Source organism: Nilaparvata lugens, chromosome 4, assembly GCF_014356525.2.
Source record: "Nilaparvata lugens isolate BPH chromosome 4, ASM1435652v1, whole genome shotgun sequence".
NCBI classification, from domain to species: Eukaryota; Metazoa; Arthropoda; class Insecta; order Hemiptera; family Delphacidae; genus Nilaparvata; species Nilaparvata lugens.
Genome location: NC_052507.1, coordinates 57,056,764 through 57,077,918, shown reverse-complemented (window position 1 = coordinate 57,077,918; position 21,155 = coordinate 57,056,764). Strand labels below are relative to the sequence as shown.

The window sequence follows — 21,155 nt, the reverse complement described above, 5'->3', positions numbered from 1 at the left end:
GAATTCAGTGCAGCTTTCCTTGAACAATATTGGAGTAAAGACAGACAAATGGATACACTAGCCAACATCATTGCTTGTGAATATAATCCAAGGACAGACGACACATACATCGATTTTGTTACTACAATTAAATTGAAAAATGCTCAGTTAGATGAGCCAATAAGTGATTCTGCTTTAGCAAATATAATCGTAAAAAAGCTACCCTTCCGAGTCAGAACAGCACTGGCTACACAGCCAATAACTGGTTGCAAACATCTAATAGATCATTTATACAGCAGACAATCTGTGATGGCAATACCAAATCACCGATCAGATCAATCATATTTACAAAATCAACATAATTCAAAGATAAATCAGTACACCAGCCAAGCTTATGAACCGGTACCATATGATTGCTTCCAACCTACTCCTCAATTTGAACGCCACAGCGATCAGTAACAGAATAATAACTGGAATAATGGAAGGTTTCAAAATCGCCAAACAAACCATTATCCACAGCAAGTAAATTGAAAGAATTCTTATGATGACCATGACTGTTTGAACATTAATACTGGATATACTCATAATAAGTACAATAGAAGCTATAACCTGCCACTACCACAAGTAAGCACAGATCACACTACCGAACATGCAACTATAATAAACCCACAACAAGAGCATACTGATCATAGAGGCAATATATCACTAAACATAGAGAAGACTACATCTAAACAATTATGTCTACATGATACTCGCAATATAACACATACAAGCTCAGAAAGAATAGATAAAGAAAATAAAGATACTTCAGCATCATATACTACTTTTAGAAACAACTTACCAGAAATACTATTGGAAGAACAGAAACCAACACCAAAAACCGCCGCCCACCATGCAATTAAAACACACCGTAAGCAACAACCCCTATTAAGCATACTGTTCCCCACCGACGATCCATCACCGCAGGAGGAGCAACCTGCCACTGAGGAACACCAGAATGGAGGACAAGGAACCACCACCATGCATCCGCACACCAAACCTACACCCGCACATCAATTGACCTCACAAAAGCACACCAAGGACGGGAAGGATGACACCAGGAAGGACCGAGAGAACAACATGCAAGACCAAAGGAGCGCCCACCACAAGGCCCAGAGATGGAAGCACCCGAGGAAGACACTGGACAACCGACATCAGGATAGGGAGGGTGGACTACAGGACCGGAGGAGCATGCATCGCAAGGCCCGGAGGCAGGAGCGATGAGGGAGGTACGGCATGCGCCGAAGGAGACCACATGCACGTTTCAAACGCCGGAGGAGGACACTGGACCGACACCAGGATGGAGGACAGAGAATCGATGTCATGCATCAGTGGCACATATGCTTTAAGGAAGATAATCAGCGATGTGACCAGGAAAATGGATCAAGTAAATGGATTAAAAATGGAACTGATAACAAAGCAATTATGGATTCATGCCGGGAAAATAATGGAGTGGATTACCAAAGGAGATTGATGAAGGATAAACAGTGACTAAGAAGAGTGAAAGAAATAAGAAATAATGTAAATAAAATGGAAGTACCTGGCTATTATATGATGAGAGGTTATATTATTAAAAGAGATAATAAATGTTCTGATATACTGTGTAATATTTGCTATAGCTGTGATATGGATAAAAGACTGTGTTGTGGATTTGATGAAAAATATTGTATTTTTATTATCAAAAGAATCTACTATTGATAATTGGAAAACTAATAATATAAAATGTTTATTGTCGTGAGCATAATGAGTTATAATGAACCAAAATCAAGAATATTGAATGGAAATGAGAGGAAAGATGAATTAAGATTACAGGATGAATCGGAAAAGAGCAGATTAAAAGGAATTACCATAATTGAAGCAAGGAATTGTTTAAAAGGATATACCAGATACCAGGGCTCTAAATTTATGATGGATAAATTATCATTAGGACAGCCTCATCTATTGATAACAAACGGATAGCAGATAACCTAACCGCCTACAGCAACGTCAACAAGCAGAAAAGCCAAAAGATATGGGAAAACCACTACAATTCTACATGCAATATCGTCGAATATGAAGGAAATATGATAAGAAGTCAAATGAAAACAACATTATCAACCAATTACTGACCTGTCTTAATTAATTTAATATTGATGTAGAACCTCGTGTCAATGAATACAATTTTTAATTCCTTCCAACTGTTAGAGGCCTGGAACAAACAAAAGAACAATTTTCAATTATGTATTTTCCCACTCAGCATCATATAAAAAGGGCACAAGAGGGGATAGGAAAAATAAAATATGTAAATTACCTTGAAATGTAGAAATTGTGACAAATAGGTTAACTTGTATTGCTGGGATAGAAGCTAGAAAATTATGATGTCAAAAAAGCGGAAATTTGAAAACTAGTCAGCTGGCCAAAGCCAACTAGATCCAGTATGTAGCTCTCATATATATGTTCATGAGAAGTATTGTAACCAAGAAGCTATAAATATATGTAGTTAATGTATTTATTAATGTTAATATATTAATTTATATGTTTTTTAATATTATTATCATTGTTAATGCCATGTTGTTACCAAGACACCTCATTGATCGAGTTACCATAGAAGCCTAAATAATATATAGCAAAAAGAAGAATTGTACCTGATTCATAGAACATTGTTAATATTTGGAGACCAAGAAATTGTAATGAAATATGAGCCCCAAAAATTGTTACTCGGAAGTTTTCTTGAAAGAGATTTATTGTATGAGAATCAGATGTTTATTGTATGAAGATAAGTTGGTACCACTGCAAGTGGAAGTTTTGAAAGTATTGTATTATGTTTTAGAGGAAGAAATGTATTTAAGATGTTGTATTTGTGATATTTTTGTGTTGATAAGGAGGGATTTTGGAATTGTTTTGATGGAGATTTAAGGGAGGCATAAGCAGATAAGGTCTGCGAATTATTATGATATTTGAAAGCATTTTTGGTGAATATTTATAGGTCATGTTGATATGTTGGAGGAAAAATTTGTATTAAAAACATTGTTGATTCTCAAAATATTTTGAATTCGAATTCTGGGGAGCGTGTAACATATTAAAATATGATGGGCAAGCAAAATCCCTATTTAGAAGAATTTTATAGGTCTGAAGTGAAATAGCTAGTCTAGTATCACCAAATGTGATAACGATTATTAAAAGATTAGATAATATGAAGTATCATGGCAAAAATTAGAACAGCTGAATAGAAATAGAAAGTTTCTTGCTATTCATATTATATTATATAAAATATTGGAGAATTTGAGGTTAGGCTTAAAATACCTACTGATCGGCGACCTAATGATCGATCAAGTTGCATAACATAGAATCTAGCCAGACACCTTGGCAAACATTTATTGTAAACAGATGTATGGGCCAAGCCATTTGAATCAACCGCACTCACCCACAGCCATCTAGCGTGCCACTGCCATCAGCCGCTCTAAGATCGTTAGTTCAATATGTAGTTGGCACTGTTCTCCCTGTTTTCCCCCGCCTTTCTGCTTCCCAGTTCTCTTCCGCTTGTAACCTCTCCCTGATGAAGCTTGTTGTCCTGACGCCACACGGTTGTGTCTCCTTTTAAAGAAGTTATAAATGTATTACCGCTTCGCTTATTTGAATCTAAACTACTACCGAGACTAGTTAGGAAAAGTTATTGTTTGAGTACTCCGCTAAATATCTGGATTTGGATCTACTTTGTGTAATCTCTTCGCTGCGACATGGGCCCATGTATTCATCATCGCCAGTGCAAGTGAATCCTGATTATCTGAACATGTTACCGCCTACCAGAACGAGGAGACCGCTCTTACAGTCCACTGTGAACCCACCATACCCAAACGAGACGCCTTTAAAGGTAACAATTTCATTCTCTGAGCTACTAAGTAACGTGTTTAGAAGTCCACCTCATTGGCTCTAACACGAAACCTGGTCCACCGTAGCCAGATACTGGAGGAAAAGCGACCTACAGACAGTAAAAACGCTCATTTCAATTTTTCTGAGAGTTTCTTTGTGAGTTTTCTTGGAAAATCGTAAATTTTCGATTTGGACGCTTTTGACCACCATCTTGTATCAAAATTTGAAAACATCGATTAGTGACTTATGATATCGACTATCGAGCTGTCAACTATCAAACTTTTACACCCGATTCAACAGACCCCAAAATGTTTTTGTTTTGGTTTTGAACTCCAGTGCCTAACAGTCAGCTACAAACTTTTACCGCTAACGGTGTGTTTTCTTACCGCTAAACGTAGAGGATTACCGCCTATCTTCTATTAATTGTGAATATTGATCTACAAACTATTGATTTTGAACATTGATCTTGAACCATTTCTTGTTAAATATGAACTTTTTCGGCCATTAACTTAAACTGTTCTGACCGCTAATCTGAGCTTTTTCTATTGTAAATTTCAATCTGGTAACCTATTTTTCTATTTCTGTATGATTATTCATAACAACCATGGCAGCAAATTTTCCATTATTGAATAAGCTAAGAAGGTTGCACCAATTGATATCTTCTCTAGCTGATAAGTAAAATGAACAAGTACCTATGACTTGTAGTGAATTTTATTTTGGTCTGGATAAAAAATTCGATAAATTAATGAGTGAATATGAGGCAACAGATAAAGAGTCACTATCTGAGGAAGTTATCTTGGAGTTTGCTGAACTGCAAATCCAATTCCAAACCAGATTTGATAGTATCAAGCTGGTTGATACCATTCCTAAACCTGCTGTTACCGCTAATGAACTGCCAATTAATAATTTTGTGAAACCTCAGCTGCAGATACCTACATTTTTAGGCGAACCTCATGAATGGAATGTTTTCAAAAATGTTTTTGATGCTGCTGTTCACACCAGTGAAGACTATTCCAGTGAGGCCAAATACCATCTTCTAACTTCATATTTAAGTGATGACGCTTTGACCTTGGTTCAAAATTACGCCAACATCGCTGAATGCTACAAAGCTGCCTATGACAGCTTGCACAAACGATACAACAATATTTGGTATCAAGCATATAGTTTATATAATAAATTCGATACCTTTGTTCCTTCTACTACTCTGGCTGAAACTTTGAAAAAATTCTCTATCGAGCTTAACTCAGCCAAACGATCGCTATTTAACATGAACCTGAACCAAGCTGATTTTCTGATTACCATGATGTGCATTCGCAAATTACCGCTTTCTGTCCACACCAAATTTGAAGAATCCATACCAGATGATCAAGTTCCCACTTTTGACCGTTTATTGAGTTTTGTGGCTAGTCAAGAAAAATCTCTGGAAGTGACCGCACTAACCCACAAATATGACCAAGTAATTAGCGCCAACATTGGATATGTAGATCCCATTTCTGTTAAAGCTGAACCTAGCACAAGTAATTATCAACTAGCACAAGAAAGCAAATTGCAACTCAATGATTTGCTGCAAGAATTGCCGCTCTAATCACCATCATACGCTTCTGTGCAATAACGCTAACAATCTTCAATCATTACTTTTTAAAGAGCAACGCTCTGAACATCGGTTTGCTGAACCGCACCAAGCACCAAATCAATATGGACGCCCGCATACCGGTACCAGCAAAAACGCCGTGCACCATGTGCCTCCTCCTGGTTTCAGCCCGCTACATGTGCCGACTTTTGCCGCTGCCCCACCGCAACCGCCAGTAAGCTCTTATCATGCACCTTCTAGCAGCGCACCAAACCTGGCTATCAGCTCTAATCTGCCTCCCAGTTCGCCGCCAGCCAACAGTTGTGCATCTCCGCCCATAAGTTCAAGCCCTGCCTCCAGTGCACAATATGTAACAAACAGTTCTCTTCTTCTATACCACACACTTTTAGTGGCTGCACTCGAGTGAAGGCCTCACATGATTCCGCTTCACTTGGTACCGCTGTCGTTACAGTCTTGAACCAATACAATCAACCCTTCTTGTTGTGTGCTGTGTTGGACTCTGGTTCCATGCGCGCCATTATCACCACCCGAGCCGCCACCGCAATGGGTTTAGTTGTTGTGCCCGCTCAAATCCAACTGAATGGAATCTCTGAAAAAAGGACATCTGTCAAAGGCATTGTGCAGTTAAGAATATTGTCCGAACCTCAATTTGATATTGCTCTTTCTACCGAAGCTCTTGTATTAGATCAAATTGCTGGCAATCTTCCTGTCTTTCTGCTTCACCCCACACTAAAGAATTCGTTTGCGCATCTGAACCTTGCTGATCCTAATTTTGATGAGCCTGCTGAAATTGACCTACTGATTGGTGCCAATTTATACTCCAACATCTTTATATCCTCAGAAAATTCCATTATTCCTGGTAACCCTGCTGCCTTTGCCACAATCTTTGGTTACGTGTTAAGTGGTAGATTGAATATTGAGGACTCACCCGCACCGCTCAACGAAATGCAGCTCATTTGCACTATGTTTGCACAGGAAGCACAGCTCAACACCATCATGAACAAATTTTGGGAAACTGAAGAGGCCATCCCCGTTCGAAAAGAGTCATTGCCCAAAGACGAGTTGTGTGAGAAACTGTACCAATCCACTACTTATCGCACCTCTGAGAAAAAGGTTTGTTGTGGCACTGCCTTTCAAACCTGGCGCTCCCGCTCTGTGCAATAACTGCAGAAAGGTATACCGCAATCAGTTAGGACTACTGAAAAAACTGAGTCAATCTGATGAACTTGAAACCAAATACTCTGACTTCATGCATGAGTATTGTGACTTAGGTCACTTGGAAATTGCTGATTCCGCTGTAGATTACATCATCCCGCATCACGCAATATTCAAGAAAAACGACAACACTCAAAAAATTCGAGTTGTTTTCAACGCATCTAGCAAAGACGCCAATGGGCTCTCACTCAACGATGTGTTGCTGCCTGGAGCCGAACATCAAACAAACATAGTCCAAGTATTAACCCGCTTTCGTTCATACCGCTTTATCATCCTTGCAGACTGCAAACAAATGTACAGACAAATCCTGCTGAGACCTGAAGACAGCCAGCATCAACATATATTTTGGAAACCCACCCACCAAGAAAAAATTCAAGAATTTGAACTGTTAACAGTGACTTATGGAGTATCTTCTAGCGCGTATCTCGCTCAGCGTACTCTGCAACAATTAGTGGAGGACGAAGGTGAAGCTTTCCCACTTGCCAGTCAAGTACTGAAGTCGCAAACGTATGTCGACGACATACTTGGCGGAAGCAATGACCTGAATACCACATATTCACTCATCAAAGAACTCAATGAGTTATTGTCACTCGCCTCCTTCGAATTGAGGAAATGGAATTCCAACACACCTGAGTTGATTGAGCATATGTCGCCCAAATATTTGAGCAATCAGGAATGCCTTTTTGATGATACTGCAACCACCAAAGTCCTTGGTATTGTGTATAGTCCACTTGCCAATGATTTCCGATATTTCATCTCTCCCTTTTCTAAAAAAAGCACGAAAAGAACAATACTCGCCTTCATTGCACGAATTTATGACCCACTGGGATGGCTATCACCGCTTATTCTCCTGTTTAAGTTATTCATGCGCACTCTGTGGTCTGAACGCCTTGGATGGGATGATGAAATTCCTGCACCACTATTAACTCATTGGAAATTCTTGGTTACCACTATCAACCAATTACACCAGATTCGCATACCAAGACTGTAAGCTTGCTCCCATTCCTCAATTAGACTGTTGGGATTTGCCGATGCTTCAGAGAAAGGATATGCCGCCTGCTTGTACCTTCATGGAGAAGTTGAAAACCGCTTTATTGATTGTCGTCTTATTGCCGCCAAGAGTCATGTTGCGCCCCTCAAAACCCTAACAATCCCTCGATTGGAATTGAAAGGCTGTTTCTTGTTAGCACAACTCGTATCTGTCATTTTACCAACTCTATCAGAATACAACCTGCTGGAAATTCGTCTCTACACTGATTCCAAAACCGCCTTGGACTGGATCAATACACCTACTTACAAACTGCAGATTTTTGTTGCTAATCGTGTACAGCAAATCACTCAATTAGTGAAACCCGAACTATTCAATCATGTGTCCTCGCTTAACAACTGTGCTGATATTGCTTCTCATGGACTACTGCCAACCGAACTCGTTTCCTGCCATACTTGGTGGCATGCTTCTGCCGCATTTCAATGCCTCGCTGTTGATTTTCCTGTGTCTAATCACATTGTCAGTGAAACAATACCTGAGATGAAGTCAAACCCGCTGTATATTCTTGCAACTACCCCAAGATGAACCGCTAGCAAACCCGCTATACCCCGCTTGTGAACGTGTATCCAAATTCGGAAAATTATGCTGAATTTTTGTGTATATACTACGCTTCATCAACAGAATCAAGATCGCCCGCTGTGACTATAGTAACAAATTAATTCAAAAATTTTGTGACTGTGAACCACTTCCTGCTACTGTTGATGTTGTTGCCTCTGAAACGGAGATTGCTAAAAGGTTCATTACACAAGTCGTGCAAAAGGTCAAATTTCAGAAGGAAATAAATGAGTTAAGCTCGGGAAAATGTCCCAAACATTTATTGACTCTGCAGCCTTATATTGATCATGAGAATTTGAGCAACCGATTTCGCCACTCAAAATTGCAACAACGCATGGCCCCGCTACCTGCCGAATGGGTCACCATCAACAAACCATTCAATGTGACTGGCTGGGACTTTGCTGGACCTTTTATCTGCAAGACATCTCTGCTTAAACGTGCGCAAACTACAAAAGGATATTTGTGCATATTTGTGTGTTTTGCCACAAAAGCTACTCATCTTGAATTTCTGTCTTCTATGTCGGTCAACCACTTTATCGCCGCACTACAATGATCCATTGCCCGACGAGGTACGCCTCATACGCTATGCTCTGACAATGCCAAAACTTTTGTATCCGCCGCTAGAAAAATGCATGAATTGGCCAAGCTTTTGGATTCACTACCCCCTGATGTCACTTGTTTTCTGTCCAACCATGGCATAAATTGGAAATTCATCCCTCCTTACGCACCCCACCATGAAGGCCTGTGGGAAGCTGCCGTCAAATCCGCTAAAACGCTGTTGTATCGCTGTATTGGAGACAACGCTCTCACATATGAAGAATTTGACACAATATTCACCCGCATAGAAAGCATTTTGAACAGCCGACCGCTAACTGAACTGTCTTCACAGCCCGCAGAAGCCGCTTCTGTTCTAACACCTGGCCATTTCCTAGTAGGTGGACCCCTGACCGCACCACCACAACCGATAGAGACTAAAGAAATACTATCAACTCGCCGTTGGAGACATTGCAACCAAATGATGCAATTCTTCTGGAGCCAATGGTCAAAAGAATATCCATGCACACTAATGAACCACACAAAATGGAAGGTTACTAAAAGAAACTTACAGATTGACAATTTGGTTGTAGTCAAATCAATCAACACCTCACCACTAAGCTGGCCGCTAGGCAGAATTGTAGCGCTGCACCCTGGCAAAGATGGACTTGTCAGAATAGCGACAATCAAATGCGCCTCTGGTAATATTATCAGAGACCAAAGTAAAATTCACCTCCTCATTTAGAACAATCCAACAATGTTATAGTAGTTTGGTTTTACCTGCATAACCTGTGACTGTCCGCGTCGCTTCGTTATCGCCACCTTGTGTTATCCACTCTGCCGCAACATCCTGATGACCGCACCGCAGTTCACATCTACGCGCATTCCGCAACTTGTGCTGTGCTGCCCCGCTTGTCTTCACATCACGCTCCCGTGTTCACACCACATCGCTCTGCACACCGCTCACTGTATTCAAGACCGCAGACCCACCGCCCTGCCGCAATGTACAGTGTTTGTTGCTGCTTCACCCGATTTAAAAACTGTTCGTTTTTGGGGGGGAGTATGTTTGGCCATCTAGCGTGCCACTGCCATCAGCTGCTCTAAGATCGTTTAGTTCAATATGTAGTTGGCACTGTTCTCCCTGTTTTCCCCCGCCTTTTTGCTTCCCAGTTCTCTTCCGCTTGTAACCTCTCCCTGATGAAGCTTGTTGTCCTGACGCCACACGGTTGTGTCTCCTTTTAAAGAAGTTATAAATGTATTACTGCTTCGCTTATTTGAATTTAAACTACTACCGCGACTAGTTAGGAAAAGTTATTGGTTGAGTACTCCGCTATATATCTAGATTTGGATCTTCTTTGTGTAATCTCTCCGCTGTGACATGGGCCCATGTATTCATCATCGCCAGTGCAAGTGAATCCTGATTATCTGAACGTGTTACCGCCTACCAGAACGAGGAGACTGCTCTTACAGTCCACTGTGAACCCGCCATACCCAAACTAGATGCCTTTAAAGGTAACAATTTTATTTTCTGAGCTACTAAGTAACGTGTTTAGAAGTCCACCTCATTGGCTCTAACAACAGATGGTATGCAACTAGAGGACTTTGAAAAAGCACATGGCTAATTGTTGTAGAGGGAGAAACAACTTATAAACCTTATAAAAATATACTATATGTAATAAATGTACTTCAATCACAAAATAAAAATGAATTAGAGTATCAAGGAAGTAGGAGGTTCCTAGGCGCATGTATACGGTAGTGAATTTGCATGAACCAATCAAATTGTAGTAATCGATGGGCGGCAATAGAGAGCCGATTCAAATGTATTTACAAATATTTCTATAAATGATAAGATTTTGTATATTTTTACTATTCAGTTTATGTATTGGATATGGCCTGAGGACATATAAAATATCATATATATGATATAGGTAATAATTTAATAGATTGGCATGGACTATTTGAACTTTAAATGGCGTAGTAACGAATTATTTAGAGTTATGTAAATTTGCAAGTCGGAAATGAAAATTGTAGAAATAAAAGTAGAACCCACCCACTTGCCTGCAAGACACCACTATGGAAGGACACTAAAATTTGTAGAGCACAAGACCCTTTATTACATTGTACTTTTTGAAGACTTGAAGCTCAAATTCATTTATTAAATTTCTATAAGACTTAGTGATGCTGCATTAGAGCGAAAGTCATTTAAATATTTATCGAACCCCTTGGAGAAGACGACTTTGGCCACCAAAAATCCAGGACTACCAGGAAATTCGGATCGCCGCCAACAGCTTATTAAAATTCAGCACGTGAGTGATAAATAGTCGAAATATATAAAGTTGAGGCGCCCTCAGTGATCAAGTGAAATAAATATAAAAGCTAGCTCGTCGGAAAGGTTATAAATATTAAAAATTAATACAAAACTTGCGCAAGTCTTAAGAACATATAAGAAATATTTCATTAAATGAGAATAAGCCAATTTACATATCCAAGGTACACAAATTAAAGGAATATTAAATTTTAATCTTGTAATACAAATGCTCACTCAATCATTGATTCTATTTAATAATTTGTAATGATATAATGAAGCTCTTGTTCACTGGATAAATTGATTTATCTATTCCCATCAGAGGCCGAACCTTATGCCCTGAGATATATATATATATATTATATATATATATATATATTATTGAGAAATATACTGAAAACTACAGAAATAATTATATTTATAATCTTTGATTTATCAATCTATTATTCAATGATTTTTGGAATGAGATATAAAGTGAGATTGTCTAAATCAACAAGCAACAGCAAGTCGATACCTAAGCTGCATACAAATGAATGCATATTATCAATGAATTAAAAAAGCACAAGGTGATGTCTCGTGCTAAAGAGCTAAAGTATAGTGTACTAGTCTATGATATTTTATCTTGATATATTTATTCTTATTTTGTTGTATATGTTTTGTTGCTCTATATATTTTCCATATTTATCTGACTTCAAATATTATTCGTACAATATATGTATCAAATTTCTCATGGTATTCCATTTATTTTATTCCCTAATACCACGCAGGACGAATCTCATATCTATTTATTAATTATCAGTATTAAATTATTAAGAGAGTTACCATCCAATTTTATCAGTAACAGAATAAGCTGGTTTACACAGCAATATATTGCATTGTTAATTGAATCTCTGGAAATAATACCTTCCAAAGATCTCTATAAATTGTCCGAGAACAATGAATTGCAAGAGCTCCTGAGCGAGCCTATAAGGATTTATCGAAATTGTATTCTAAAAAAAAACCACGACCAGACTTATATATTTTTACTCTCATGCTTTTCAAGATCATCGATATGATTAGCAATGACAACTTCGTCGCATTGGTTAGAGTGTGAAACGAAATGGTCATTTATATTGTTCAATGATAAGTCAATTTGGGGATTCGATTTCTGTTTGCCAAGCCTGAATTCTTTTATTTCCTGTCAAAGTGATTTAAAGTCTTGTCTATTGTTTGTCATGAACGAATTCAAGTACCTAATCTTTGAGTTCCGTGATTCCTGTTCAACTCTATTTCTAAGGCTCCTATACTCGATCAAACTGTCTTTTTAAATTTTCTATGTGCTTTGTCTCTACGTCCCATCATCTCAAGTATGTCTTCAGTCATCCACGGTACTCGTTTTCTATTGGTCCTCCTTGTCACATAAGGTGCATGTTTGTCATACAAAGTCAAAGTCCAATTTTCGAAAGTCTTGACCATGTTATCAACTGAGGGTAATGCTTCAATTTGATGCCGTGGAGACTGAGCCACATCAGTCAGGAAGGCGGCTTCATGCAAGTTTTTGAAGTCTATATAAGTGATAATTTTCTTTCTGGCTTAGGTATCTTATGGGAGGGTATCTCCAGGGAGGGCATGGACCACACAAGAAATGGATAAATGTATGAAAGCTCTCACTTTTATGGGTACTTGAATATATGCCCCACTGTGAGATATCAGAACTGAGAATTTATTTAATTGGTCAGAGTCAACGGCGGTATACTGATAGAGATCTTTGATCTCTTAATATGGACCGAGAAATTTGTAGGTTATCCCAGATCTGGGATTGGAATATTTCAATTGTAGTGAGCTTAAATAAAGCAATCTTAAAACTTTCACCTGTTTATTGTTCTGATAAAGAGCCAATGCAACCTGAACAAAGATATAGATCACAAATCCATGTATGATTGTGTCTCTCACCGCTATCAGAATTAATAATGAGTACTTTATCAAATAAATATAATTTCTGAAAAGAGGTTCGAGCACATCCTATCAGTGTTGGGTTACATTGACTTGATACCTGCAAAATGCTGCATACACTATTTTTAGTCTGGAAATAACGAGCTAGTCTACTGACAGTGACCAATGTAAAAGCAAATGTAAGCAGAATTATATTGAATTATTCCGCAGTGATCCACTGATACATTAGCAACCATCTACAACTTTGCACTCGATTAATTTCCCGACTTGTTCCACTGACCATATGAGGTCTACCAAAATACCAATGGTAACATGTCAAAGACGATATTAAGATTTTAGAAAGGAAACGAACTGGAAGATATGCTCAGTTATTTCAATTATATAGAAACACAAGATTTGCGACAATTTTCGAAATAAGAAGATAGTGAATTATAATTTCCAAGTGAATAGTGGTGATCAGTATAACGTGTTCTGGTTTAACAATACCAGACATGTACCATTTACAATTTGATAAATATCTATAAATCAAAAGAAAATAATAATTATGATAAAATGATAATTACAGGGTTGTGAGTTCTGCTTTGAAATAGCTTGATCGATAAACAGGTTATAAATTATTTCAATTCAATGATGATTATTATAATGTAGATTAACGTTGAATTTTCCCTGATTGCAATCTGGTCATGACCATTTATTTTCTCTAGAATTTATATCGCTTATGAATCGTAGATGGGGCCCCAATTTATTTACTAGAAGAATAACCCACGCGACTCTGTTTTCCTTTTTCCTTGGTGCGCAAATAATTATTCTTCTGCCATGTGCTGGATTTTCTGGCCTCCAAGTAGAACGTGTTGCTGGTACATTACTTGGCGATACATGTAGATTCAATCGGGTATTTTACATTAATGATTATTCTTACAGACAAAAGGAACTTTACAATTAACATTTAATTATCAAGCACAAACAATTAAAGAACAATTTATGTAAAATTTTTCAACAAAATGTAAGTTTACTAGGAACGTGTGACTAGAGCAAGGTCAGTGCTAGAGAAGCAATCTTTTTCCACGAATTAAGCTTACAATTCTTTGAATCTCTCTGTTTCTAATTTGAATAGGACAATTGCTCTTGGTTGTAGCTGAGTGACGTAGTGGACACGTATATTTCTATGTAAAATAGTTCGTTTGTTTACATTCAATTCCCTGACTTACAAGACAAATAAATACATTGAAACATGAATATAATTCAATTCCAACGGTATAGGTGAATTATAATAAAAAATGAAATTATAACAATATAGATTTTGACATTCTGTGTTGCATCTCAACAATTCAAATTTTGGTATCCCTGTCTTTATCCTCTGATTGTTCATGCAGAGAGGAATGAATCTAGCAAGATCACTTCTATTCAATATATATATTAATTTTTTTATAATCTAAACAATAAATGTAAAAATAGAAAGGGTATTTGAAACTTTTTTGTTGTTACTATACATCAACATGATATATCTTTTTTATAATTCGTTTTTCAAGAATAAACTCATTTATTGTGCTAGTAATTTCGATTAACTTATGATTATAGATTCCTTTTTCCTTTTCTACACAATGACGAAAAATAATAATAATTCACAAATAATGGCATGCTATCACATATATATTATATAATACGCAGGCTTGATTGATCTCAACTCTATACTAGTGCTCCAAGCCTTCAAGCGTTTTAGGTTAGGTTCACCACAACATTTCCATAACCTATAATTGAAATTTTAATATGATAATTTCAGACTAAGTCTGATTCTAAGTATGCTGTGCATCATTCTCCTTTAGGTTGTCTCCAGCTTCTGGTCCAATCTTTCTGTTAGCGCCCATGTTTGCGACCCATAGAGAATTGCCGGATACACGCACATTGTCATCACTTTGGATTTCAGCTGATTGGAAAAGTTGCCCTTGAATATATTCCTCAATGACCAGTACTTTCCCCACCCCTTCTTAATTCTAGCATTAACTTCGCTAACAGCTCTATTTGTGGAAGAGAGTCCCTGTCCCAAGTACTCATATTCTTCGATGAAGAATAATAAGTAATATGAACCCTCAATATTATTTACTGGAAGAGACTGATTCAATCTGATATTGTTATCAGTAGCGGTAATGTTGGTAATTCTATGAGAGCTAGGAGGACCGAGAATTTAGAACTGGTTAGCATGTATGATATGAGCTGTGTGAAATAACAAAAAGGAGAGCTTTTAAGCTATACTTACGAGAGATGTATATGGGTCAGCTGAGTGCTGAAGACTGAGGTTGAAGAGGGAGAAGCCTTCTTCTCCAACAGCAATGAGGGTGAAGCGGGGGAAGGGGAACTGCAGGAACAATTCTGTACTTCTTATCTCTCGAGTATTCTTAACATCCCGCCCACCAAACGAAGCATGGGTTTAATAATTTTGAAACTGTAGCACATGAGAGGTAACACACGAAGTATTGCACAAACTTGATGAAGAGACGATGCACATAATTAATTACGATGAGTTTTACACATAAGCGGTGAACACATAATATTCAGTCTCTATTTACAAAAAATGTCTCTCAGAGAGAGGGTGCCAAATAAGGCTATTGGCAACACTAGTGGATGACGGCTATCATACGGAAGGCTGGAGTTGCGGAGGCGTCCGCCCACCCTGAGAAGACCGGAAGAATCGACGAAAGGCGAAATAGAGAGCAGTTCTTGAGGTGGAGTTTCTCCCTTGCCGAGAAGCTTCAATGTTTTCGCAAAATAGGAGGCCTGTGTCAACCTCACGATACACAAGAGAGCCGAACGACACTCGGCAACAGACGGCGGAGGTGGAGCAGCGCGAGCAGCGCGAGCGCGTAGTGCTGTATGGCTGCGATGATTGTGTTCCCTTACTTTTTTCAGCTTACAATTTTCTATGAATCGCAACACATAGGCAAATACACGTGTTGCCTTGTGTATGTTGGAGTATTTCTCGAAACATTCAAGAGCGTGTGGTTCATTTACTACAGTAGTAGGGGAAGGTGGGGTAAGATGGGTAATATGGCAAGACGGGGTAGGTCTATTTTCTTTACTGTCAGGTGCTGTACTCTGTTGATGAAGATCATAACTTGCTTAAAGGCAAAGGACAACACTACGAACAAGCCGCAACCTTTTTGAGTGAAGCGTTCATGTCCAGTGGTCTTATGCATGGTTCAGCTGACTCACATTATAATATTCGGCACTTTCAAATTTGTGACAGGTGAGTTGTGTTGAAATTATTTTATATTTTATCAACATATCCTAATAGTATCTTTCCTTACCTACTATAATATGATATAGGTAATTGTTCTACTATTTCTAATATATAAAAATGATCAAAATTCAACTAAAAGCTATACCATGGGGCAAGATGGGGAAACCTACTTTGGGGCAAGATGGGGATGACCCCATCTTACCCCATTAGTTTACTAACACGTTTAGACATAGACTCTCTGATGTTTGTTGCAGTGACATTTTCAATTCACTGGCAACTTTTTATTCTACTACTATTACTAGGCTAATATGGTTATGAATATCCTATTTACGTAAAAATGGTGGTGTTTTGAAAATGTATTTCATTTATTGAAACTTATAATTAGCCTATTCTGATTGAACTTCCGGCTCTGTCTAGCTTGACTTTTTCTAGATAATGTGTAGTAGACTGTTAATTTATTCAATGTCCAGCTGTATTGAATAAATTTTATTGAAATGTTCCAGCTAACAATGATGCACAGCCTGGGTTTTCTCATTGGGGTCCAGCTGTACATGAAGTTGAAGAAAACGACATTATCCACAATGTAGGCCTAACAAGTAATTCTCAAAGTAATTTCACAATATCTCCTGAGCAAATTTTGCCTCTTCCTCATGTAGGACGAGCGAATGTTCAACAGACAAATCATAAAAAAGGTAAAACTGTTGTGGTAACAAGCTCTTCATACAAACATGAACTCATGGATCAAATTGAAGAGAAGCTCAACAAAAATCAACCAGCAGCCAAGAAATCACTAATTCAGAAGGTCAAAAGAAAATGTAAAGAAGACCAAAAACGTTGGATACAGGAATCAAAAGCGCAGGATCATAAAACAGAAAGAAAAAGAAGATGGAGATAGCAATACAGAGGATGAAGAAGAAGATGCAAACTGTCTCTATTGTGGATATTTTATATTTCCAATCTGATGAGGGGTGGATTGCCTGCATTAAATGCCATAAATGGGCACACTTTGTAAATAAAATACTTTGTGAAAATATCAAATCAACACTTATTATAATAACTTACAGTACAATAAATTACAGATTTTGATACCAAAAAGCTTGTATATATGATGCTTTTTTCAAATTTCCTTCAATTGACTTATCTAATATAATAAGGATTCTTTCCAGCTCTCAATATGGATATTTTGAAAAATTATTACTAGAGCACCATCTTACCCCACGGGATACCCCATCTTACCCCATATCGGGGGTAAGATGGGGTTTTTGTAATACTTTTTTGAAATTGCTCTATTCTTTATAAAAAGTTAGATATTTTTATGGGGATATTTTTTTTATCATAGTAAATGATCTACTGTAAACTTTGGTATAGAGTTTGATTTTTTAGGTATTCTGAAAAAGTTGTGAAAAAAAGAAAATCCTTAATGGCCCCATCTTACCCCACCTCCCCATAGTGAGAATTGACACTGGTGGCTTCAGTTCAGACTCATCGACAATTTTGTCGACCCTTGAGATTGGCAAATCCTTGAATTGGACATGGTAAGATGGAGGTCCGTTCCACCAGAGTGAGTTTTCAACAATATCTTGTGCAGCGAGCCCTCTTGAGGCTAAATCAGCTGGGTTCGATTCTGTAGGTACATGAAACCAGTTTTCTGGAGAGGTTAATTCGAGTATTTGTGTAACTCGATTACTTATATAAGTCTTGAGCTTGTAAGCTGGCGTTTTTAGCCAGTTCAACACCAACTTTGCGTCAGAGCACAGTCTTACATTGGAGATACTTTTTCCAAATAGAGGTATAATAACTTTATACAACTTTGACAGTAGTAGAGCTCCACATAATTCCAATCTAGGAATAGTATGTGTTTTCACAGGAGCGACTCGTGTTTTTGACATAATGAGATTCATCGATATGAATTGATCACTTGATGCAATATGAATATAGAAGACAGCACTGTAACCCTTTTCAGATGCGTCGGCAAATCCTATCAATGAGATATTGACATATGTAGTGTCAATATGACGAGGAATTTGAACATTTGAGAGAGTCAGCATTGTACTAGAAATACGATTCCACTGACTAGTCAAGTCTTCATCAAGCGGCTCATCCCAATCAAGGTTGGATAGCCAGAGTAATTTCAAAAAATATTTGAATGAGAATATTACAGGAGACAATAGTCCAAGCGAGTCGAACAATTTAGCTGTATACGATAGTATGGATCGTTTTGTTGGCAGTTCAGCGAACGGTGTAACAGTGTAAGAGAGAGCATCTGATGCAGGATTCCAACGGAAACCAAGAAATTTTATTTTTTGAGTCGTATCAGAAAATGCGAGAGGGTTTTCCAACATCTCGTCGGGAAATTCTCCAATTACTTCTTGCATATTAGATGACCATTTTCTCAATAGGAGTTCTCCTTTAGACATAAGTTCATTCAGCTGTGATATGAGTAATTTCGCTTCACATAGGCTAGAGGCGCCAGATACAATATCATCAACATAAGTGTGTTGGCGAATCACATTGACAGCTAATGGAAATTCATTTTCATAATCATGGGCTGATTGAAGAAGTGTTCTTTGAGCTAGAAAGCTGCTTGACGTCATTCCATACGTGACTGTGTTGAGTTCAAATTCTATCAGCTCTTCTTGAAGTGAACTACGATAGAATATGTGCTGAAATTTTCTATCTTCTTTTCTGATTGAAATTTACCTGTACATCATTTTAATGTCGGATGTAATGGCTACTTTGTGAGTTCTTAAACTCATTAATATGTGAGTAAGATCATGCTGTAATTTAGGCCCAACATGAAGTGATTCGTTCAGAACAGTTCCATTATTACAAGGCGCTGATGCATTAAAGACTACTCCCAATTTGGTTGTTGAACTGTCTTCTTTCTGAACACAGTGATGCGGGATAACATAATTAGATGAGTGTGAAGCTTTGTTCTAATTCCACATACTGTCTCATGAAATCATGATATTGTTTATGAACATTTTCGTTTGATGCTAATCTTTTCTCTAGTGAAGTATATTTCTTCATTGAGGAGGTGCGGTTGTCACCCGATGACACATCTTTAGTTTTGAAAGGCAATGCGACTTCATAGCGACCAGACGGCCAACGAGTGGTGGTTTCTGTGTAGAGATTTTCGCAATATGCATGAGATGGATTCTTTTCAACTTCTACTGAAACCTCTTCAGTCTCCCAAAATTTTTCAATCAACTGGTTGATTGGTTCAACATAGGTGAGCAAGCTTGTAGCCTTATTGACACTTGAGACAGGTTCATTAGAATCAACTTTGCCTTTGACTGAGGTTGTAGAGGGAGAAGCCTTCTTCTCCAACAGCAATGAGGGTGAAGCGGGGGAAGGGGAACTGCAGGAACAATTCTGTACTTCTTATCTCTCGAGTATTCTTAACAATTCCATTCAGAGATAGTTTGCTGCTTCTGCCTTGATTTTTCATAATATAATTTCAAAAACTAGTTTTTTAGGTAGCCAAGATAAAGAATCATCACATTATCTGGTTATTTTTATATCTGGTTATTAATGTTCAACAGATCTCGAAAACGGCTCTAACAATTTTCACGAAATTTGGAGCATTTCGGTTTATGATATGAAGGTTTGATTGCACTGGGTCTCATCCTTGGGAAAACTTGTTGAACGACATTGAAACAATAATAAATTCAACCTTGGCTGAAACAGCTGTGGATAGTGAAAAAGTGAGTGAGCAAGTGATTATGTGAAAAATCAAAATATCGCATCCCCGAAATTCATAAGATGACATATTCATAGCCAGCTGTGAAATATTATCACAATCATTTTAGAGACTTGTGTTCTGTTTATACCAATACATGAGAATAACGAGCGAAGCCCAGTGCCCCGATATTGACTGTATTATAGTAGATCCTATTTGCCATTTTAGAATGATTTTTTTGTGACTTTCCCCCCCTCCCCCCTCCACAAACACTCATCCTACATACCCCCCACCTCCCCCGCTCCTGCCGTTCCTCTTCTGCCTTCTCCGCCACTCATTAGAAGGAGAAGAACCTCACCCTATCTCTCTCTAGAAGATGGAGAAGATGAAGTTGAAGGAGAAGAAGAAGAAGAAGGAGAGGTGGAAGAAGAAGGAGAGGTGGAAGAAGAAGGAGAGGTGGAAGAAGAAGGAGAGGTGGAAGAAGAGGGAGAGGTGGAAGAAGAAGAAGAAGATGATACCGTTGATACTCCCTTTCTCTCTCTCTCTCTCTCTCCTCTCTCTCTCTCTCTCTCTCTCTCTCTCTCTCTCTCTTGGCTATGTCGAGTGAGTAAACGTGTGTCAGCTCGGCTCCGTCTTCTAACAGATATTTCGTAGGGTTATACAGTTCAATTCACTAGATATTATACATCAAGTTATTCAGTTTCTCGAGCTAAATTCAATAGTGTAATTATATTTTTGATTAACTCACACTCTTTTTATTTATCTTGAAAAACATTCCTAATTCTTCAGTTCACCTTCTCGCCTAGCCTATAAAAGTGTAAATCCACCTAACGGTACACGATGGTTCGACCGAACAGAGGCACGCCTAAGAATGAGGTCAATGCTCCGAGCCAGGGCCAGCTATTTCTGGATCACTGTCTGAAGAGACCCTCCGAATTATTCGACAGCAAATCGAAGAGTCTGTCCATTGTGCTGTATCAAAGGCTGTGAAGTCAATTTTCGAGGAACTTCAGGCATTGAAGGAGGAAAACAAACAGCTGCAGGATAGAATTCGTGAACTGGAGGTGTCTTGTCACCTGAAGGTCGACGACCTCGAGCAATATGGGCGCCGACATTCCATACGTATTTTTGGGATCCCGGAGAGCGACAAGAAGACATGGACCTGCTGGCGCTCGATGTCTTCAACAAGAA

The 21,155-nt window shown here is 38.3% G+C and overlaps 2 protein-coding genes across 2 annotated transcripts; both read left to right on the top strand.

Moving 5' to 3' along the window:
• Positions 1-8,904: 8,904 nt before the first annotated feature.
• On the top strand, positions 8,905-9,555 carry LOC120351078. The gene has a single exon (XM_039427036.1). The coding sequence runs from the start codon at positions 8,905-8,907 to the stop codon at positions 9,553-9,555; it is 651 nt and encodes a 216-aa protein (XP_039282970.1).
• A 6,643-nt stretch (positions 9,556-16,198) lies between these two features.
• On the top strand, positions 16,199-17,177 carry LOC120351077. Its single transcript, XM_039427035.1, has 2 exons — positions 16,199-16,288; positions 16,786-17,177. Exons 1-2 carry the CDS (start codon positions 16,237-16,239, stop codon positions 17,175-17,177), a joined length of 444 nt encoding a protein of 147 aa, XP_039282969.1. The 5' UTR covers positions 16,199-16,236.
• The last annotated feature ends 3,978 nt before the right edge of the window (positions 17,178-21,155 follow it).